General features: G+C 38.1%; 2 protein-coding genes across 7 annotated transcripts; one reads left to right on the forward strand and one right to left on the reverse strand.

Annotated features, from left to right (window-relative positions):
* Positions 1 to 1,860: 1,860 nt before the first annotated feature.
* On the reverse strand, positions 1,861 to 6,073 carry LOC113719186 (uncharacterized). 4 transcript variants are annotated; one of them, XM_027244314.2, is made up of 9 exons: positions 5,553 to 6,073; positions 5,031 to 5,064; positions 4,624 to 4,863; positions 3,538 to 3,627; positions 2,970 to 3,035; positions 2,765 to 2,856; positions 2,597 to 2,644; positions 2,403 to 2,510; positions 1,861 to 2,120 (listed from the first exon to the last, which is right to left on the reverse strand). In XM_027244314.2, the coding sequence occupies exons 1-9, from the start codon at positions 5,891 to 5,893 to the stop codon at positions 2,090 to 2,092; spliced, it is 1,050 nt and encodes a 349-aa protein (XP_027100115.1). In that variant the 5' UTR covers positions 5,894 to 6,073; the 3' UTR covers positions 1,861 to 2,089. The 4 variants fall into 4 exon arrangements, with proteins under 4 accessions (XP_027100115.1, XP_071922300.1, XP_071922298.1 ...); XM_072066199.1 differs by having other exon boundaries at positions 2,362 to 2,510; positions 5,832 to 6,069; XM_072066197.1 differs by having other exon boundaries at positions 5,832 to 6,044.
* Positions 6,074 to 7,488: 1,415 nt separating this feature from the next.
* On the forward strand, positions 7,489 to 10,183 carry LOC113719202 (uncharacterized). 3 transcript variants are annotated; one of them, XM_027244331.2, is made up of 7 exons: positions 7,489 to 8,169; positions 8,463 to 8,562; positions 8,880 to 8,975; positions 9,083 to 9,135; positions 9,214 to 9,262; positions 9,651 to 9,698; positions 9,934 to 10,183. In XM_027244331.2, exons 1-7 carry the CDS (start codon positions 7,748 to 7,750, stop codon positions 10,027 to 10,029), a joined length of 864 nt encoding a protein of 287 aa, XP_027100132.1. In that variant the 5' UTR covers positions 7,489 to 7,747; the 3' UTR covers positions 10,030 to 10,183. The 3 variants fall into 3 exon arrangements, with proteins under 3 accessions (XP_027100132.1, XP_071922306.1, XP_071922307.1); XM_072066205.1 differs by lacking the exon at positions 9,651 to 9,698; XM_072066206.1 differs by lacking the exons at positions 8,463 to 8,562; positions 9,083 to 9,135.
* Positions 10,184 to 13,776: the final 3,593 nt, after the last annotated feature.

Genomic DNA, 13,776 nt, shown 5'->3' on the forward strand with positions numbered 1-13,776 from the left:
GTCTCTGCAGTTTTGGGACATGCATTGGGCCTCCTCTACGCGTTTGGGCCACTAATAACCAACTGCTGACACTTGGTATAGTAGTACAAGTGCACTTCTTCATCTGTGTATACTTTGTACATCCCACCCCACATCCGCCAAGTGGGTTGGGTGGGGTTTTAGTTTGCCGGCCCTGTAAGGAAAGGGTCCTGTCTGTCCTTAGAGTAGTACTGTAGTATCTTGTCTTCAAGTTGAAGGAGCTCTGGAGGGAGGGTTCCCAAAACGATTGAAATTCTAGGCTTCAAGTTCAACAGTGTAATTTTTTTCCACATGGTGCGCAATTCAAGTTTGTCATCTTGCTTTACGCTACTGTCAACAAATATTTGGGGTAACGCAAGACAGTTTCTTATTTCCCTTCATGTGTGCGTTCGAGGAATTAGCTGCGGCTCATCTCATGTACTTCATTCATAGATTTTTTTTCTTTTTAAATAATCACGCGCACTTTTTTGCCCTATTCCCTTCCGTCCAATATTTTATTTACTTACCACCCATTTGGTTCAAGCTCCGAAATGGCAATAACCATAACCCCTCAATGACAATGGGTTTTCCAGGGATTCCCTCTGGTGTAAACACATGTTTGGTAGTGATTGTGTTGCTATAGGAATCAACTTATTTTTAAATATTTATTTTCCTGCATCATCTTTGTGTCTCTACTGTTTGAAGAGAATCTCCCAACCTTTCTCTCAGTCTACACCAAGTCCTTCACGAATTGGTGATGATGGACTAATCTCAAGAAATTCCATGATCATAACTCAAATTTCTCATCCAATTTCATGCGATATGACAAATTAAACAAACCAAAACTTTCCGCTGATTTGAATATGGATTGGCAGCAAATTTGCCTTCCTCTGAAACTCATCATGGAGAGAGAGGAGATTTGCCTTTTTATGGATTGACAGCTGAGTTGTACAAGTTGCCTAAACAAATTTAAGTGCAAAAGCAGTAATGGAGAGAGAGGAGATTTGCCTATGAAACCCATCATGGCAGCAAATTTGCCTTCCTCTAATTCAAATATGGATTGGAAGAAGAGCAAGAGTAGTAATGGAGAGAGAGAGGAGAGGAGAGTGGAGTGTACATGGCGGAAGGAAAGGAGAGAGCAAAGACCGTAGGAGGCGAAAGGGAGAGAAGGATGAAGGTGAATTTGGTCCGGAATGGCGTTTGTCCACTTTTAGGTTTTCCATAGTGATAGATCCATACCTATAGGTACCAACCAAACATTATGTAAAGGACTTGACAACTTAAAAATCCGTTCCATAGTGGTGATTCCACCCAACCAAATGAGTGGTTATTTTTTTGAGTGCAACATTATGACAATTGATCCTGTACTGAAAGTAAGGAGAGGGGAATGGGCCTGTTTAACCTATTGAAAGGTTTGAAATAATCTATCTAATAAATTCTCCTGAGGATAAGGCATACTGCAGCCAAGGGGCGGGAAATTCTATTGAGAGGTTCCAAGTAACCTATCTAACAGATTCTCTTGAGGGCAAGGCCCCAAATGAATGGTGTCCGAAAACGAAGGGTGTCCAAATTTTTATGTCGGCAGTAGCTCTACGCTTTGCGGGAAACAGGTAAGAGAGGGCCGATGTAAATTGCATGGGTTTTGGGATGCCGGAAAGAGATGGCAGAAGAGTGTATCCTATCCTATCCTGCTATCAAACCTTCTCTCCATTCCCCCTTCTTAAAAACCTGGATCCGCTCTTTTTCCTGGCGCCACCCAGGACCTTTGTTGTTATAATGCCGGTTTAACTGATTGATTATGAAGTGCCCCCCAACCCCTAAGCAAGCTTCTAATAATTCAATAATATTGCTGTTACGCAAGCAGGCTGCAAATTTAGTAGTAGTATTACTTATTAGTCGTAGTATATATAACTGAAACATGTTCTTCAACACAAACCGTTTGTTGCGTATGCTACCACCGGAGCTAATACTTTTTATCTTCAAACTTTCTGGTGGGACAGAAAATGCTCCACCATTTTCCTTTGGTTTTCCGCAGAGGACAAATAGAATCTGGTCAGACCCAACTCATTGACGTAGCCAGGAGGTCCGGCCGTTAATTTTTTTGCTTCTTCTCAGCTGAAATCCTGCCATGGAAGATTGATGTTAGTTTCACAACAGATGCTCGACCGAAGCCCAGGTCTTTTCAAAAGTATTCACACAAAGGATTTTTGGTCTTAATATAATTAATTCATCTCCTTGAATCTCCCCTGCTGCGTTGAAAGTAGCAGTGTAATAAATTCTCCTGCATTTCAGACGCCATTCATTTCCAGGAATGTACTTTTTTTAATTAAGAAATAAACACCCAAAACAAACAAACCCACACACCTCAATGATATTTTGACTACTTCCTCGGAAACTAATACAACCTCAAGTATGTGTGGGGAAACATTCTTGAAAATATGGAATCTTTTCCTTTAGCTAGCAGCACGTATGATCCGTAGCAGGGAACGTGAACCAAAGCCAATGCAAGGTACCTGAAATTTAACAGACCCGATAAAACTTGACTTTAAGCCTGCCTTTTAAGAAAATGGCCAAATAAAAAATGCACAGTTGCTTTTACCAAATCGGTGCCCATGCATTCGACAGATCTAGGAAAGGATATGGCCACCTGTAAGATTGCTCTTACCATCAGACAACTCGGGAGCGGTTTCAAGATATATATATATTTTTTTTTTTATTTAAGGAAGAGAAGAGGGCCAAGCCAGAATTCTTTAGAAAGGGATTTTACCATGTAATGCAACATACATGAAGAGCCCACTGGAAAACAACATAAGAACTACTCCAAAGCACAAAGTATACGAAGCCAAACCACGAAAATGGCTGCAACAATTAAACAGCAAGCTCCATTCATTATGCCTAGGAAACAAAAACAGCTAAAAGAAATTCTCAGGAGTCTAGGACAGGTAAACGTCAGGGGCAAAACTGATACTTACAAGGCTGTTCAAAGTAGAATCAAGGATGAGAAAGACAGCATTTACAGAGTGCATGCATGCCATCAACTGCCAGAAACAACAGAGGAGGATTAGCGAAACACCGAAACCAAATAAACGTAACTGCAGATCAGAAATCAAATGTATGGGTTTTAGGGGCTAATTAAGATGTACAGCAAATTCAACTGAGCAATTTTAAGAAAGTGAACAACTTGTCTATAAGTTACTGCAGGTGCCAAGGCGATTAGGAAATGAAAAGAGGGGAAAAGGCATGAAACATCAGCAACTTCAATTCACTAGAGGCAAAAGCAACTAGGCACAATCCCCTTTGCTCTTCAGAAACAAGTATATCATATTAGCTAGCTTCTGGTGTGTCATCGGGGGATTACCAGTGAAAAGGACACAATAACAACAGCAGCTTGCTGTCTTTCTGTTTCAAAAGGGCTAAATCAAATTTCAAAGAATTAACTGGTAAAGGAAAACCAATCTCACAATGCTGGATAGAAAAACACACATGAAAATGGCTCAAAAAAGTAGAGAATTACAAAGTGTTCAACACATTGCTACTCACCATGGTGAGTTGAAAATGTTCACCGGACATAAATGGGAGTAAAAGGCACCAAAAAACTATATCTGTCAGCATGACTGCACCTGCACAAGTCTGTGTAGAAGTTTCAATCAGATGCGGGTACTGCTTTAGTAGAACAAATTCATGGAACCGAATGGAAATTTTAAGCAAGACAGATTACTAGAAGACAGTGTAAGTTCCCATGGCATATATGCATCTTAGAAATGTAGTAGAAAATTAACTCTGAAATTTTGTAATTTAGTTTTCACAGAAGCTGCTGCATTAGAGTTGTGCAACGGTATAGGTCTATCATCAGCTGCCGGCAAATATGTCAATATCTTATGACATACAGGAACACTATTGAGAGCAAATCTGAGATCAAGAGCCCCTCTAAAATCCCCAAAATCTGCATGACTACAAATCCAGGAAGCAAGGATAGAACAATAAAATACGTTGGCCATCGTAATTCAAAAGTTTGAAATACTGGAGGGTGCAAACTTAGACCTGCTTCTTGTGGTAGCCGAAAATTCGTTCCATTTCATTTCTTCTATATTATACAGTCATAGCCATGAAAAGCTCAAAGCAACATTGAAGGAAGATATCCAAATAAAAGGACATGACTTTTAAGCTTCCAGTAGGTTCCAGAGTCCTTCTTGCCCAAATGCTTCTACCACTCCAGATATATGTGATGGGACACAACTTCTAAAGCCAGGATAAACATTTGTTTTACTGTAAATGCATTAATCATTCATGTGTTTATGTAATTGTTCAGGATAACTCTGTTGCATCCGAACCATGCAAAAATCATAAATGAAGCATCTACTTTCCAAAACCGTTGCCTTTTCAACTCAGAACAGATACAAGAGTTCTCTTGATAAATGTTTCTAAGAAGCATTTCTTGTTTGTTTCATGCTGTAAGATGCCACCGATGCCAAGATACATATATATAATGAAGCTCTCCTTTCTGACATTGGAGACAGGGCTCAGCTCGCTCCTTAATCAGATGTTCTAGCCGAATCAGCTGGAAGAGTTGAGACGAAGACTGAAAGAAAAAAATATTTGAAGGATATAAAATTGGATATAACTCACGTAATATATGCATTGCATAAGAACTCCCCAGAAGCCAGGTTGTTGGTCAATGGGCACTTGGGCGTGACACTTGATGAAACCTCCATCATCTTGATTCATGATGGAAGTTGATGAGACGTATTCATCATTTTTAGATTCTTCCTCCAAGTTCTTCTTAAGAAGCTTGTCCTTATCTCCACTCTGAGCAAAGGGTGTCTTTGAGTGGATCCAGCATCCGTGGGCAGAGATTATGGTGGCCAGCTAGTAGTAACATAAAGAAAGCATTTGGGTGTGCGGGTGAAAATACGCATCAAACAAGGGAGAAATGCAGACAGTGTAACCAAAATTATCCGTATTACTTAGACTAGCTCGTAGTCGTATCTCCGAAAACCAGAAATTAAAAAAGGAGGCAGGGGCGATGTAAATACCGCAAAGTAGACAGCAACCAATGCAAAAGTCCACCTGCAGAAGCAAATAAAATAAAATATAATATAATAAAAAATGGAGGACAAATATCAGGTCTGAGACTTGTTGGGTTCGGTTCCAACGTCCAACTTCCAAGCGGTAGAAGTTGAAATGCTGTGCCGTCTGATGGTGGTTGGTAGTCGTTGAATATGGAAATACCGTTAAAAAATCAGAAAAATACTTGTTTGACACATTTTTTTTTTAATCTCTAGTCCTGGTCCTCCAGGAGAAGAGCTTATTTGAATTAACACTGAGTGCTATGCAAAGCCAAGAATAAATGATTCTTAATTAGAGTTGAATCACTAATAGTGTAAACGGAAGGGGAATAATGTCATAACAACCAACATACGTAAGGAAGGAAGGAAGGAAGGAATGAAGTGAAAAAGGAGTACTCCCAGCAAGTGAGATGGGTTGGAGTGTGGGGGGTTGGGTTGGGGGTGTGGAACAGTAGCCTAGTAAGGTAGGTAAAGAAGTAGTATACGTACTGGGTGTAGAAGAAGAAGATGAAAAATCCAAAGGCTCGGACGATCTGATAGAGGAAGAAAGTCATGGTAAGGAAGGCCAAGGCTCGATAGTAAAGAAGCCAAGTGGGATGGAGGGTTGTCCAGCAGGGGAGCCAGAGTTGACGATAAGTGGAGGCGCGGTGTCCCCGTTGTTGTTGTGATGGTGGTGGTGGTGTTCTTGTAGTTGATCTTGATTTGATGATGAGAATCATAGAGAGGAGGGCGGGGAGAAGGAAGATGAGTGCACAGACGAAGACTTGCCATCGGAGCCAGTAGTGATAGTAGTCGTCTGGGACTTGTTCTGCAGCAGCATCCTTCCCCATTATATTTCCGACCCCTCTCTCTCTCCCTCCCTCCTATCTCAGGCCTTGGCCGGGGGATGATGATTGTCCTTGTCGAGGAGGCGGTAATTGTGATGATTGAGCAGTTGACTACTCATGGGGCGCGGAAGGCCTTGCTCCTTTTGTTCCGGGAGGAATAGCCTCCCTTCACACTGCGGCAGCGGGTGGTTGGAGGTTCAATTCAGCACTTAATATTGATTTTAACATATTTAAATCATTTGATAATAAAAAATTAAACATTTAAATTAATTAAATGACACTAAATTACTCAAACAAAACTTATTCTCAAAATTGAATTCATATAGTTAATACCATTTTCTGAATTTAAGTTATGAAATTTGACTTGATAAATGTGAAACTCATATTTTGTTCACAAAATATTCGGGCGGTAATTTGGTTGGGTTTAGTCTAAACTTATTTATTACTTTTTTAATTTTTTTTAATATAATTACTATAACCATTAAGTTTCAATGCTAATTTGCTATAACCATTCATAGAATCACAATATTAAAACTGTACACGAACCAATAACAGTTTATTAAAATATATACAAACTAATAATTTTTTAATAATAATATATCCAATTAGTTTAAAAGTACATGAAAAATAGTAATAAAATATATGATTAATTCTTCCTACACTGACAGTGTTTACACTATCACCGTTGGATTCATGATATTTGTGCAAAAGTTAAAATATACATTTTAATTTTTGTACACATATCATGAATCCAACAGTGACAGTGTATAAACTTTCAGTGTATATAAGATTTACTCTAAAATATAATCAACAATAAATACATCTTCAAATGCCCTCAATTTGCTCCTACTAAGAATTGTATTCGAATCTTTTGACATAAGTATGTATATTTAATGGCCTTAGCTGGATTGTGATTTTCCATAGAAAATTTTTATGTTTTTCGTAAACAAATTTTTCAATCATCTTTTTACCTCACATACATCAAATCGTTACAGTATATTTTTTTCACAAAACTCATAAAATTAATAAATATATTTTGACATATAACTCATGAGTACAAAATATTAGTATTATATATTTAGATATATAATTATATATATGTATCAAAATATGAATATATTATATATAATTATATATATAGATGTAAATTAAAAGGTTGGGTGTATATCAGGTTTAAACCCACTACGATCCAAACTCGACTAATATTTAACTTAGATCTAATATTTAGATCCAAACTCAATCTAACTCAAAGTAAGGTTAAGTTTATCTTGGGTTAACCCGACCCATTAATAATACATAGCCCGACCCGACCTACCCCTTCTCCTCCACACCCAACAAAAAAATTGAATAAATGAAAAAAATTAAAAATGCTGGTACTGCTTACCCTTTCATAACTCACAGTTTTTTGTATGAGTGTTTCGATAAATGGACTCTGCGAAGACACTTCAAAAGCCGGCAACTTTTGAAGTGCTCCGCAGCACTTAACTACTAAACCCCCCAAACCCCCCCAAGCGATGTGGGAACTTAACCCCACAGGGTGCCCCGCTGCTAAGAGATAAAGACCCCCCAGACTCCCCGAGACAGGGTGCCCCGCTGGTACTGCTTACAGGAGGACTGAAGTGCGTCGTGGAAGTACCACGTGTTGAGAAAGGATAGGCGGGAGGAGGGCGCAGCAATTAGGGTTGGGCCTGGGCCAGCAGCGGCCACTCGTCGGCGAATCCCCATCCATCCATCAGTTTCCAGCAGCAGAGCCGGTATCCAACTCCAGGATTTCAGATTTCAGCGCCGCAGTTCACAGTTGGCCAACCGCCCAGCACCACCACCACCCCCCTTCCCCAAAAAAAAAGATCAACAGAAATGTCTGCGACTGCTGCTGTGTCCCTCTCCTTCTTAATCAGAACCCCCGTCTCGTCCTACCCCCTCCCTTGCTCGTCTAATTCAATTGCCATTCCACCACCACCACCATCATCATCTTTGACCAACTCACTACCGTCTTTTTCTGCTTATGATTCTTTCTCACCCTCATTCTCCTCATCTACTACTACATTGGCCACCACCGCTAGATGCATTGGAGTTTTCCATTCCCCCACTGCAATTCCTACTCCTACTACTAGAACAAGTCGAACAAGTCCAAGTGGTGGTATTAGTAGTAGAAGAAGAAGATACTCCTATTTTTACTACCGAAGGCAGAGGAATCCCACCTTTCCCCTCATCACCACACCTTCCATTTCGCCTCCTCCTTCCCCCCTCGTCGTCATGATGGAGTGGCAGGATTGCACGTACATCTTTCTTCCAATTCCCTAAACCCTCTCTCCTGTTTCCTTGTTTCATTTTTCTTTTCTTCTTAGTTGCCCTTTGCTGCTACACTACTCTTGTTGTGTTACTAGTCCTACCTAATTCATTTCATTTGCTGATAATTCTTTGTAATTCAAAACTCTTACTAACTACTACAGCTTTTTCCTCTTTTTTTAAACAAAAAGGAGAAGAAGAAGTACTGCTTCGTTTCTCATTTTCATTTGCACCTCCCCGCTTCTTATGACTTGCAAAATCATTTCCGGATAAAATGTTGCAGAGTTAAAATGGAAATAGACGTCCCAACTTCTGTCGCTTATACTTGTTATTCCGATCGCGAGGCTATTGCTCGATGGATGCCCTTCATTTCTTCAGTCAAGGTTCTCTACCCCCCCCCCCCCTCTCTCCTTTTTTCCCTCCTTTTTCTCCTTTTTTTCTTATTTATTCGCACGTATTTATGTCATATTCTTCTCCTCTTGTAAATAGCCATGAAAGTTCCCCTCAACGCAGTTGAATTTTTGGTTTGATGTCAATAAAATTAGTAAATATGTAAATTAAGAATGCCTGTTAAATGTTCGTCATTCCGCTACTGCCCGTAGACGATTATCCTGATCCCAGTTGCTTCCTATTTCCCATATATTCTGATACATGCACAATTCTACCGATGTGAAACGTGATCTTCCTTTCTGTTTCTCAGATTCTGGAGGACAAGCCTGACCTATCTCGTTGGTCCCTCGAATACAAAGCATTTGGCCTCGATATTGAATTTTCTTGGCTTGCCAGAAACATGCAGGTAAACACCGTCCGAATGCCTTCCCATTTTTTTCGTCATTCTTTCTACTTCATTCACTATCATTCATGCTTTTTTCGGCGATGATATTCCCCTAAACTTATATGCAGCCAATTCCAAACCAGAAAATCCATTGGAGATCTCTGGATGGTCTCCCTAACAGGTATTTCTGAGATTGTCAGAATGATGGCCTAGTTTTAACAACTAATAAAGATGTGCCATTTTTTTTCTGAATTTTCAGGGGAGCTGTCAGATTTTATCCTAAAGGTGCTTCATCATGTAATGTAGAAGTAAGATTTCTTTAAACATATTCACCATGCATTTCAATCATTCAATGTTTAGTGCAGTTATATGCTGGCGTTGAATCTATTCGGGCTTAAAAACCAAAGTGCGATTAGAACAATAAAATGAATTAAAGCATGGAAAGAGCATATATTAGTGGAAAACAAGCACCTTAAGCATCTCTGAGTGTGAACCGTGAGAGTTTGAGTAGCTAATTGAGTGGGAAGGCATTGGATTTCAAATGGGATGCTTTTTAAGTTCAAAAGTGTTAACCCGTTAACCTGGTTTTGTGCATGTATTACTTGATACTTACCATGCGCGTGTTTTTTACCCTTCTGGTCGTTCAGTCCCTGAAGATCTATTGAGTTCCTTGACCTTAGTTCTTTCTTATGTCAGATGACTGTCTCATATGAAGTCCCTCAGCTGTTGATTCCAGTGGCATCCGTAAGCATTTAAACTTGATTACAGAACCCTATTCATAGCTTAGGTCAAAGGTCATATAGAGGAAATAACAGCTAAAGTTCAATGTGGATGAAGAGTAAATAACTTGACTATGCTTGCTGTACAATGATAAAAGTATTATACTAGAGATGGATCGAAGAGAAATAGACTTTAGAATTCCAATTTCGGCTGAATTTGATTCATTTGACGAATTTCTCTGATTCTATACATGTTCCAGGCTTTGCAACCTCTTCTTGAAAGTTTGCTGGTTCGTGGTTTAGAACGATTTGCAAAATTTGCTAAAGAATATTATTCTCGCAACCCAACTGTCTGACGTCTAATGTAATTTTTCAAGATTATTACTTTATGATGACAAACAATTATAGTTGTACTTTTAGTAATTGATTGAAGAAACAATGTCAAACTGGAGATGCTATCAATGTTTGTAAAGATTAAGTAGAAAGAAAGTGGAATCTTCTTTGCTGGAAGTCCAATACTCGCTTTTCTTGTTGCTTTACCTTTCTAATTGTAAGCGTTTGGGGATGGTTAGTCCTGATTTCTCATTTGGACGGTCACAGGGTCATTGCAGTTTGTTTGTACGTTTACAGAAGTTCTCAGACAAAGCTGTTGCATAACTTGTCTGTAAAAAATTATCCAAATGGAGGGATTGGGGCTGTTGCGGTTACAGGTTGCATCTTGCCTTTGACGGCCTAAAACAACTGAGCCGAGCTCAGACTGATTTAGGCTGTTGAAAATTACCAACCCATATCAGTCTGAGAAATGAATTTCAAATCGACGGTCCAGAACAGTGCGAACTCAGGTCGGCTTGGCTAATTTTGGCAGTTAAACGTTTTTGGCGGTGCAACTGCCGTGAACTCGGATCCCAAATGGAGCTACCAAGACAAGGCACCAAAGTATGACTGTGCATCACTCTTGGTGCATACAACAGGTGTTAGAGAGCTAGGGCAGTCAGCATGATTGCTTAATAATAGGCTCAACTTCTACTTTGGTGCCTATCCTTGCTTATCGCTTGAAATTTCAAAAGTTACATATACCTTCCTTCAAATCACCATTTGGGTAGCAAGAACAATTTAGTGATCAAAATTTTGAATGAATAATCCAAAATGTCCTCATGAAAATGTGAAGTTCATTTTATTTTTTCATAAAATTTTGGAACATATATAAATTCACAAATCCACTTTCAACATTATTACTACTAGTCTCTAAATTTGAAAATCTTAATTTAAACAAAAGAAAAAAATCAGCACTATTAAATTTTAAAACAATCACTAACTGCATTAATATAACATCCAATCCCTTAAATATTTGCCATCAAATTCATTATTGAAAGCCTTAGAGCAGTAGCACGCACCGGGGAGAGCAGCGGGGCAAATCCAAGTGTCTTTCATCTCAAACTAGGGATAATTTCAGAAACCTCCGGCTTATGACAATTTCACTGCCCTCCCTTGTGATTCTAAAAATATCACTAATTTCCTTTGAAACCAATTTTCTTGTAACAATTTAATCCAATTCACAAAAAGTAACAATAAAAAAATAATTTCATATGTGAGAAGATTTGTTTATGCCAAAAGTGCCCCTCAACTATTATATTACTATACATAGTCAATAAAAATTTTTATTATCCATAACAAAAAATAACAACTTCCAAAATTTAACAAAACTTTTTTTCCATACCTTAAGATTCTTGCTATCACCGCAATTATAAGAAAATTTAACTCAACTGAAATCTCTTTATATTTAATTCCTTTTATTTATCAAGTGCATAAATTGGAAAAAGAATGCCTAGTGTTGGATCCTCTTTAAATGCCAAATTAGTTTTTTTTTTTACATTTCAAATTATGGTTAATTTAGTTTGAAAACTGTTCAATTGTTTCTCAAGTCTAAATCCTTTAATTTATCAACTGCATTACGTCTAATTTCTTTTATTTGTAAGCATGTAAAAATTTAAAAAGATGCTCCAAATATTGGCTCTATGTTTAAATGGCAAATTAATTAACTTTTTACAATCTAAATCATGCTTAATGTAGTTAGCAAAATTTTAACTCTTTTCCTTCACATATATCTGTAATTATCCTAAATTATAAGGGTAATAAAGTCATTTAGCCATTAGTGATGTAAGTATTGGGTCTTAAATGACTGACAAAAGGGGAAGTAAGTAAAATTTTTAAAATCTTAGGAGAGAAAAATGAAATTGTCAAAAACCTCAAGAGAGGTTTCTGAAATTATCTCATTAAACTATTTATAACTATGACTATTTTTACTTTTAAGTATATATATTTTCAACATAACTATCCCTAAACATTATCAGCTACCAATCTAAATTTATTTTATAAAAAATATTTAAAAAATTAAATATTATTTCAGTAATAAAAATTTTATTTAAAATATATGACTATAATTATGTATTTTTTGATCGCACGCATTGGGTATGCATTGAATATTGGTGCCTAAAAATCAAGACAAAAAGGAATGGGATCCAATAAAACTACTGTTTAAAATTAGGCAAATCCCACCAAATTGCTAAATAGCAATTGCATTCTAGGACTACTTAGAGCTCGAGCTCGTTAGGCAAACGAGCTTTAAAATGTGTTCGAACTCGACTCATCAAATATACATGTGGCTCGAGCTCGACTCGTTTATCACTAACGAGTCGAGCTTGTACGAGCTCAAGTTCGTGCAAATTAACCTCAATAAAAATATATAATTTTCAATTTTTATACTTTTGACTTCTAAAATGATAAATATACCATTTATTAACGAGTTCTAACGAGCTACTCGGATATCAAACGAGCCGAGCTACTCGACTCGTTAACTCGGCTCGTTAACTAAACGAACACATTTCTAGTTCGAGCTCGGCTTGTTTACCGCAACTAGCGAGCCGAGCTCGAGCCTTATCAAGCCGAACTCTAACGAGCTTTCGAGCTATTCGTGAAGTTTAACAGCTCTCGAGAGCCAGGACTCAGGAACAGTGCAGTAATAGCAGATAGCGGCCGGAGGGGCGGGATGTCACATTGACTTGGCAAGTACCGGCCAGCGGCCGCTGTCAAAACACCTATAAACTACTACTAGTAAAAATTAATAAAAACCCCAAAAAAAAGGGATAATTTTAGAAACCTCCCCTGAGGTTTCTAACAGTCTCAAGGACCTCCCCTGAAGTTTCAAAAATTTCTTATACCTCCCCTAAAACTAAGTAGATAGTATCAGATTCAATCCAATTGAGGTGGACAATGAATATAAAATGTGTATCATTAGAGAGAAAATAAAGAAATTTCACCTCTGCCCTCGAGATTGTCATTAGTGAGGATGTTTGTTTGAAAATTTCAATGGAATCTTGTTCCTTTGAAATTTCAGGGGGTGTATGTGAAACTGATGAAAAAATGTAAGAATGTATTGCAAGAAATTGTTTTCTGCTTCATGTCAACGGCTCTCAAAGTAGTTGTTTGTAACAGAAAAAAGAAATAGTAGTGTTGCTTTGGAGCTCTATATAATTGCCTATTGGAGTTGTAAGAGAAAGCATTGGATGTTGTTGGGTTGTGGCTGAGATTTCTGCAAAAGTGCTCATACAACTATAAGCTGAACTACCTATAAACAGATACACATGGCTTCTTCAAGCTTGGTAGATTCATCGTGGAATTCTCCAACTTCATTTTCAATAAAAAATAGATATTGTCATTGTCATCGGAAAGCAAGCATTAAGATTTCTGAGAGAAGGAGGAATCCAAACAAGCTCTATTTCTGCTGGTCAAATTACAAATTCTTTCAGTGATTCGAAGGGCCTGAAGAAGGTGAAGTGAGCAGCCAAAGAACAGATCAACGTTCAAGCATGCAAAAGGAGGATAAGATACAGTTTGCCAAAGTAGAGCAGTTGAACTCCATTGTGAAATGACTGCTTATAATGAACCTGTTATTCATAGATATTTACATTTTGTTGTTAATATTGTTTGAGTGGTTCGAAGGGTCTGAATATGGTGAAGTGAGCAGGCAAAGAGCAGAAAGACATTCAATCATGCAAAGAGGTGATCAAGTGCAGAATTTGAATGCTATCCAGATCAACTCCACA

This window comes from Coffea arabica, chromosome 1e (genome assembly GCF_036785885.1).
Source record: "Coffea arabica cultivar ET-39 chromosome 1e, Coffea Arabica ET-39 HiFi, whole genome shotgun sequence".
Taxonomy (NCBI): Eukaryota; Viridiplantae; Streptophyta; class Magnoliopsida; order Gentianales; family Rubiaceae; genus Coffea; species Coffea arabica.

Coding starts and splice junctions, on each gene's coding strand:
- LOC113719186 (XM_027244314.2), bottom strand. CDS start 5,893: ATGGGGAAGGATGCTGCTGCAGAACAAGTCCCAGACGACTACTATCAC. Junction 3,628..4,623: donor TTATGCAATGCATATATTAC/GTGAGTTATATC, acceptor ACTTCTACACAG/ACTTGTGCAGGTGCAGTCAT. Junction 3,036..3,537: donor AACATTTTCAACTCACCATG/GTGAGTAGCAAT, acceptor TGTTTCTGGCAG/TTGATGGCATGCATGCACTC.
- LOC113719202 (XM_027244331.2), top strand. CDS start 7,748: ATGTCTGCGACTGCTGCTGTGTCCCTCTCCTTCTTAATCAGAACCCCC. Junction 8,170..8,462: donor ATGGAGTGGCAGGATTGCAC/GTACATCTTTCT, acceptor AAAATGTTGCAG/AGTTAAAATGGAAATAGACG. Junction 8,563..8,879: donor CCTTCATTTCTTCAGTCAAG/GTTCTCTACCCC, acceptor TCTGTTTCTCAG/ATTCTGGAGGACAAGCCTGA.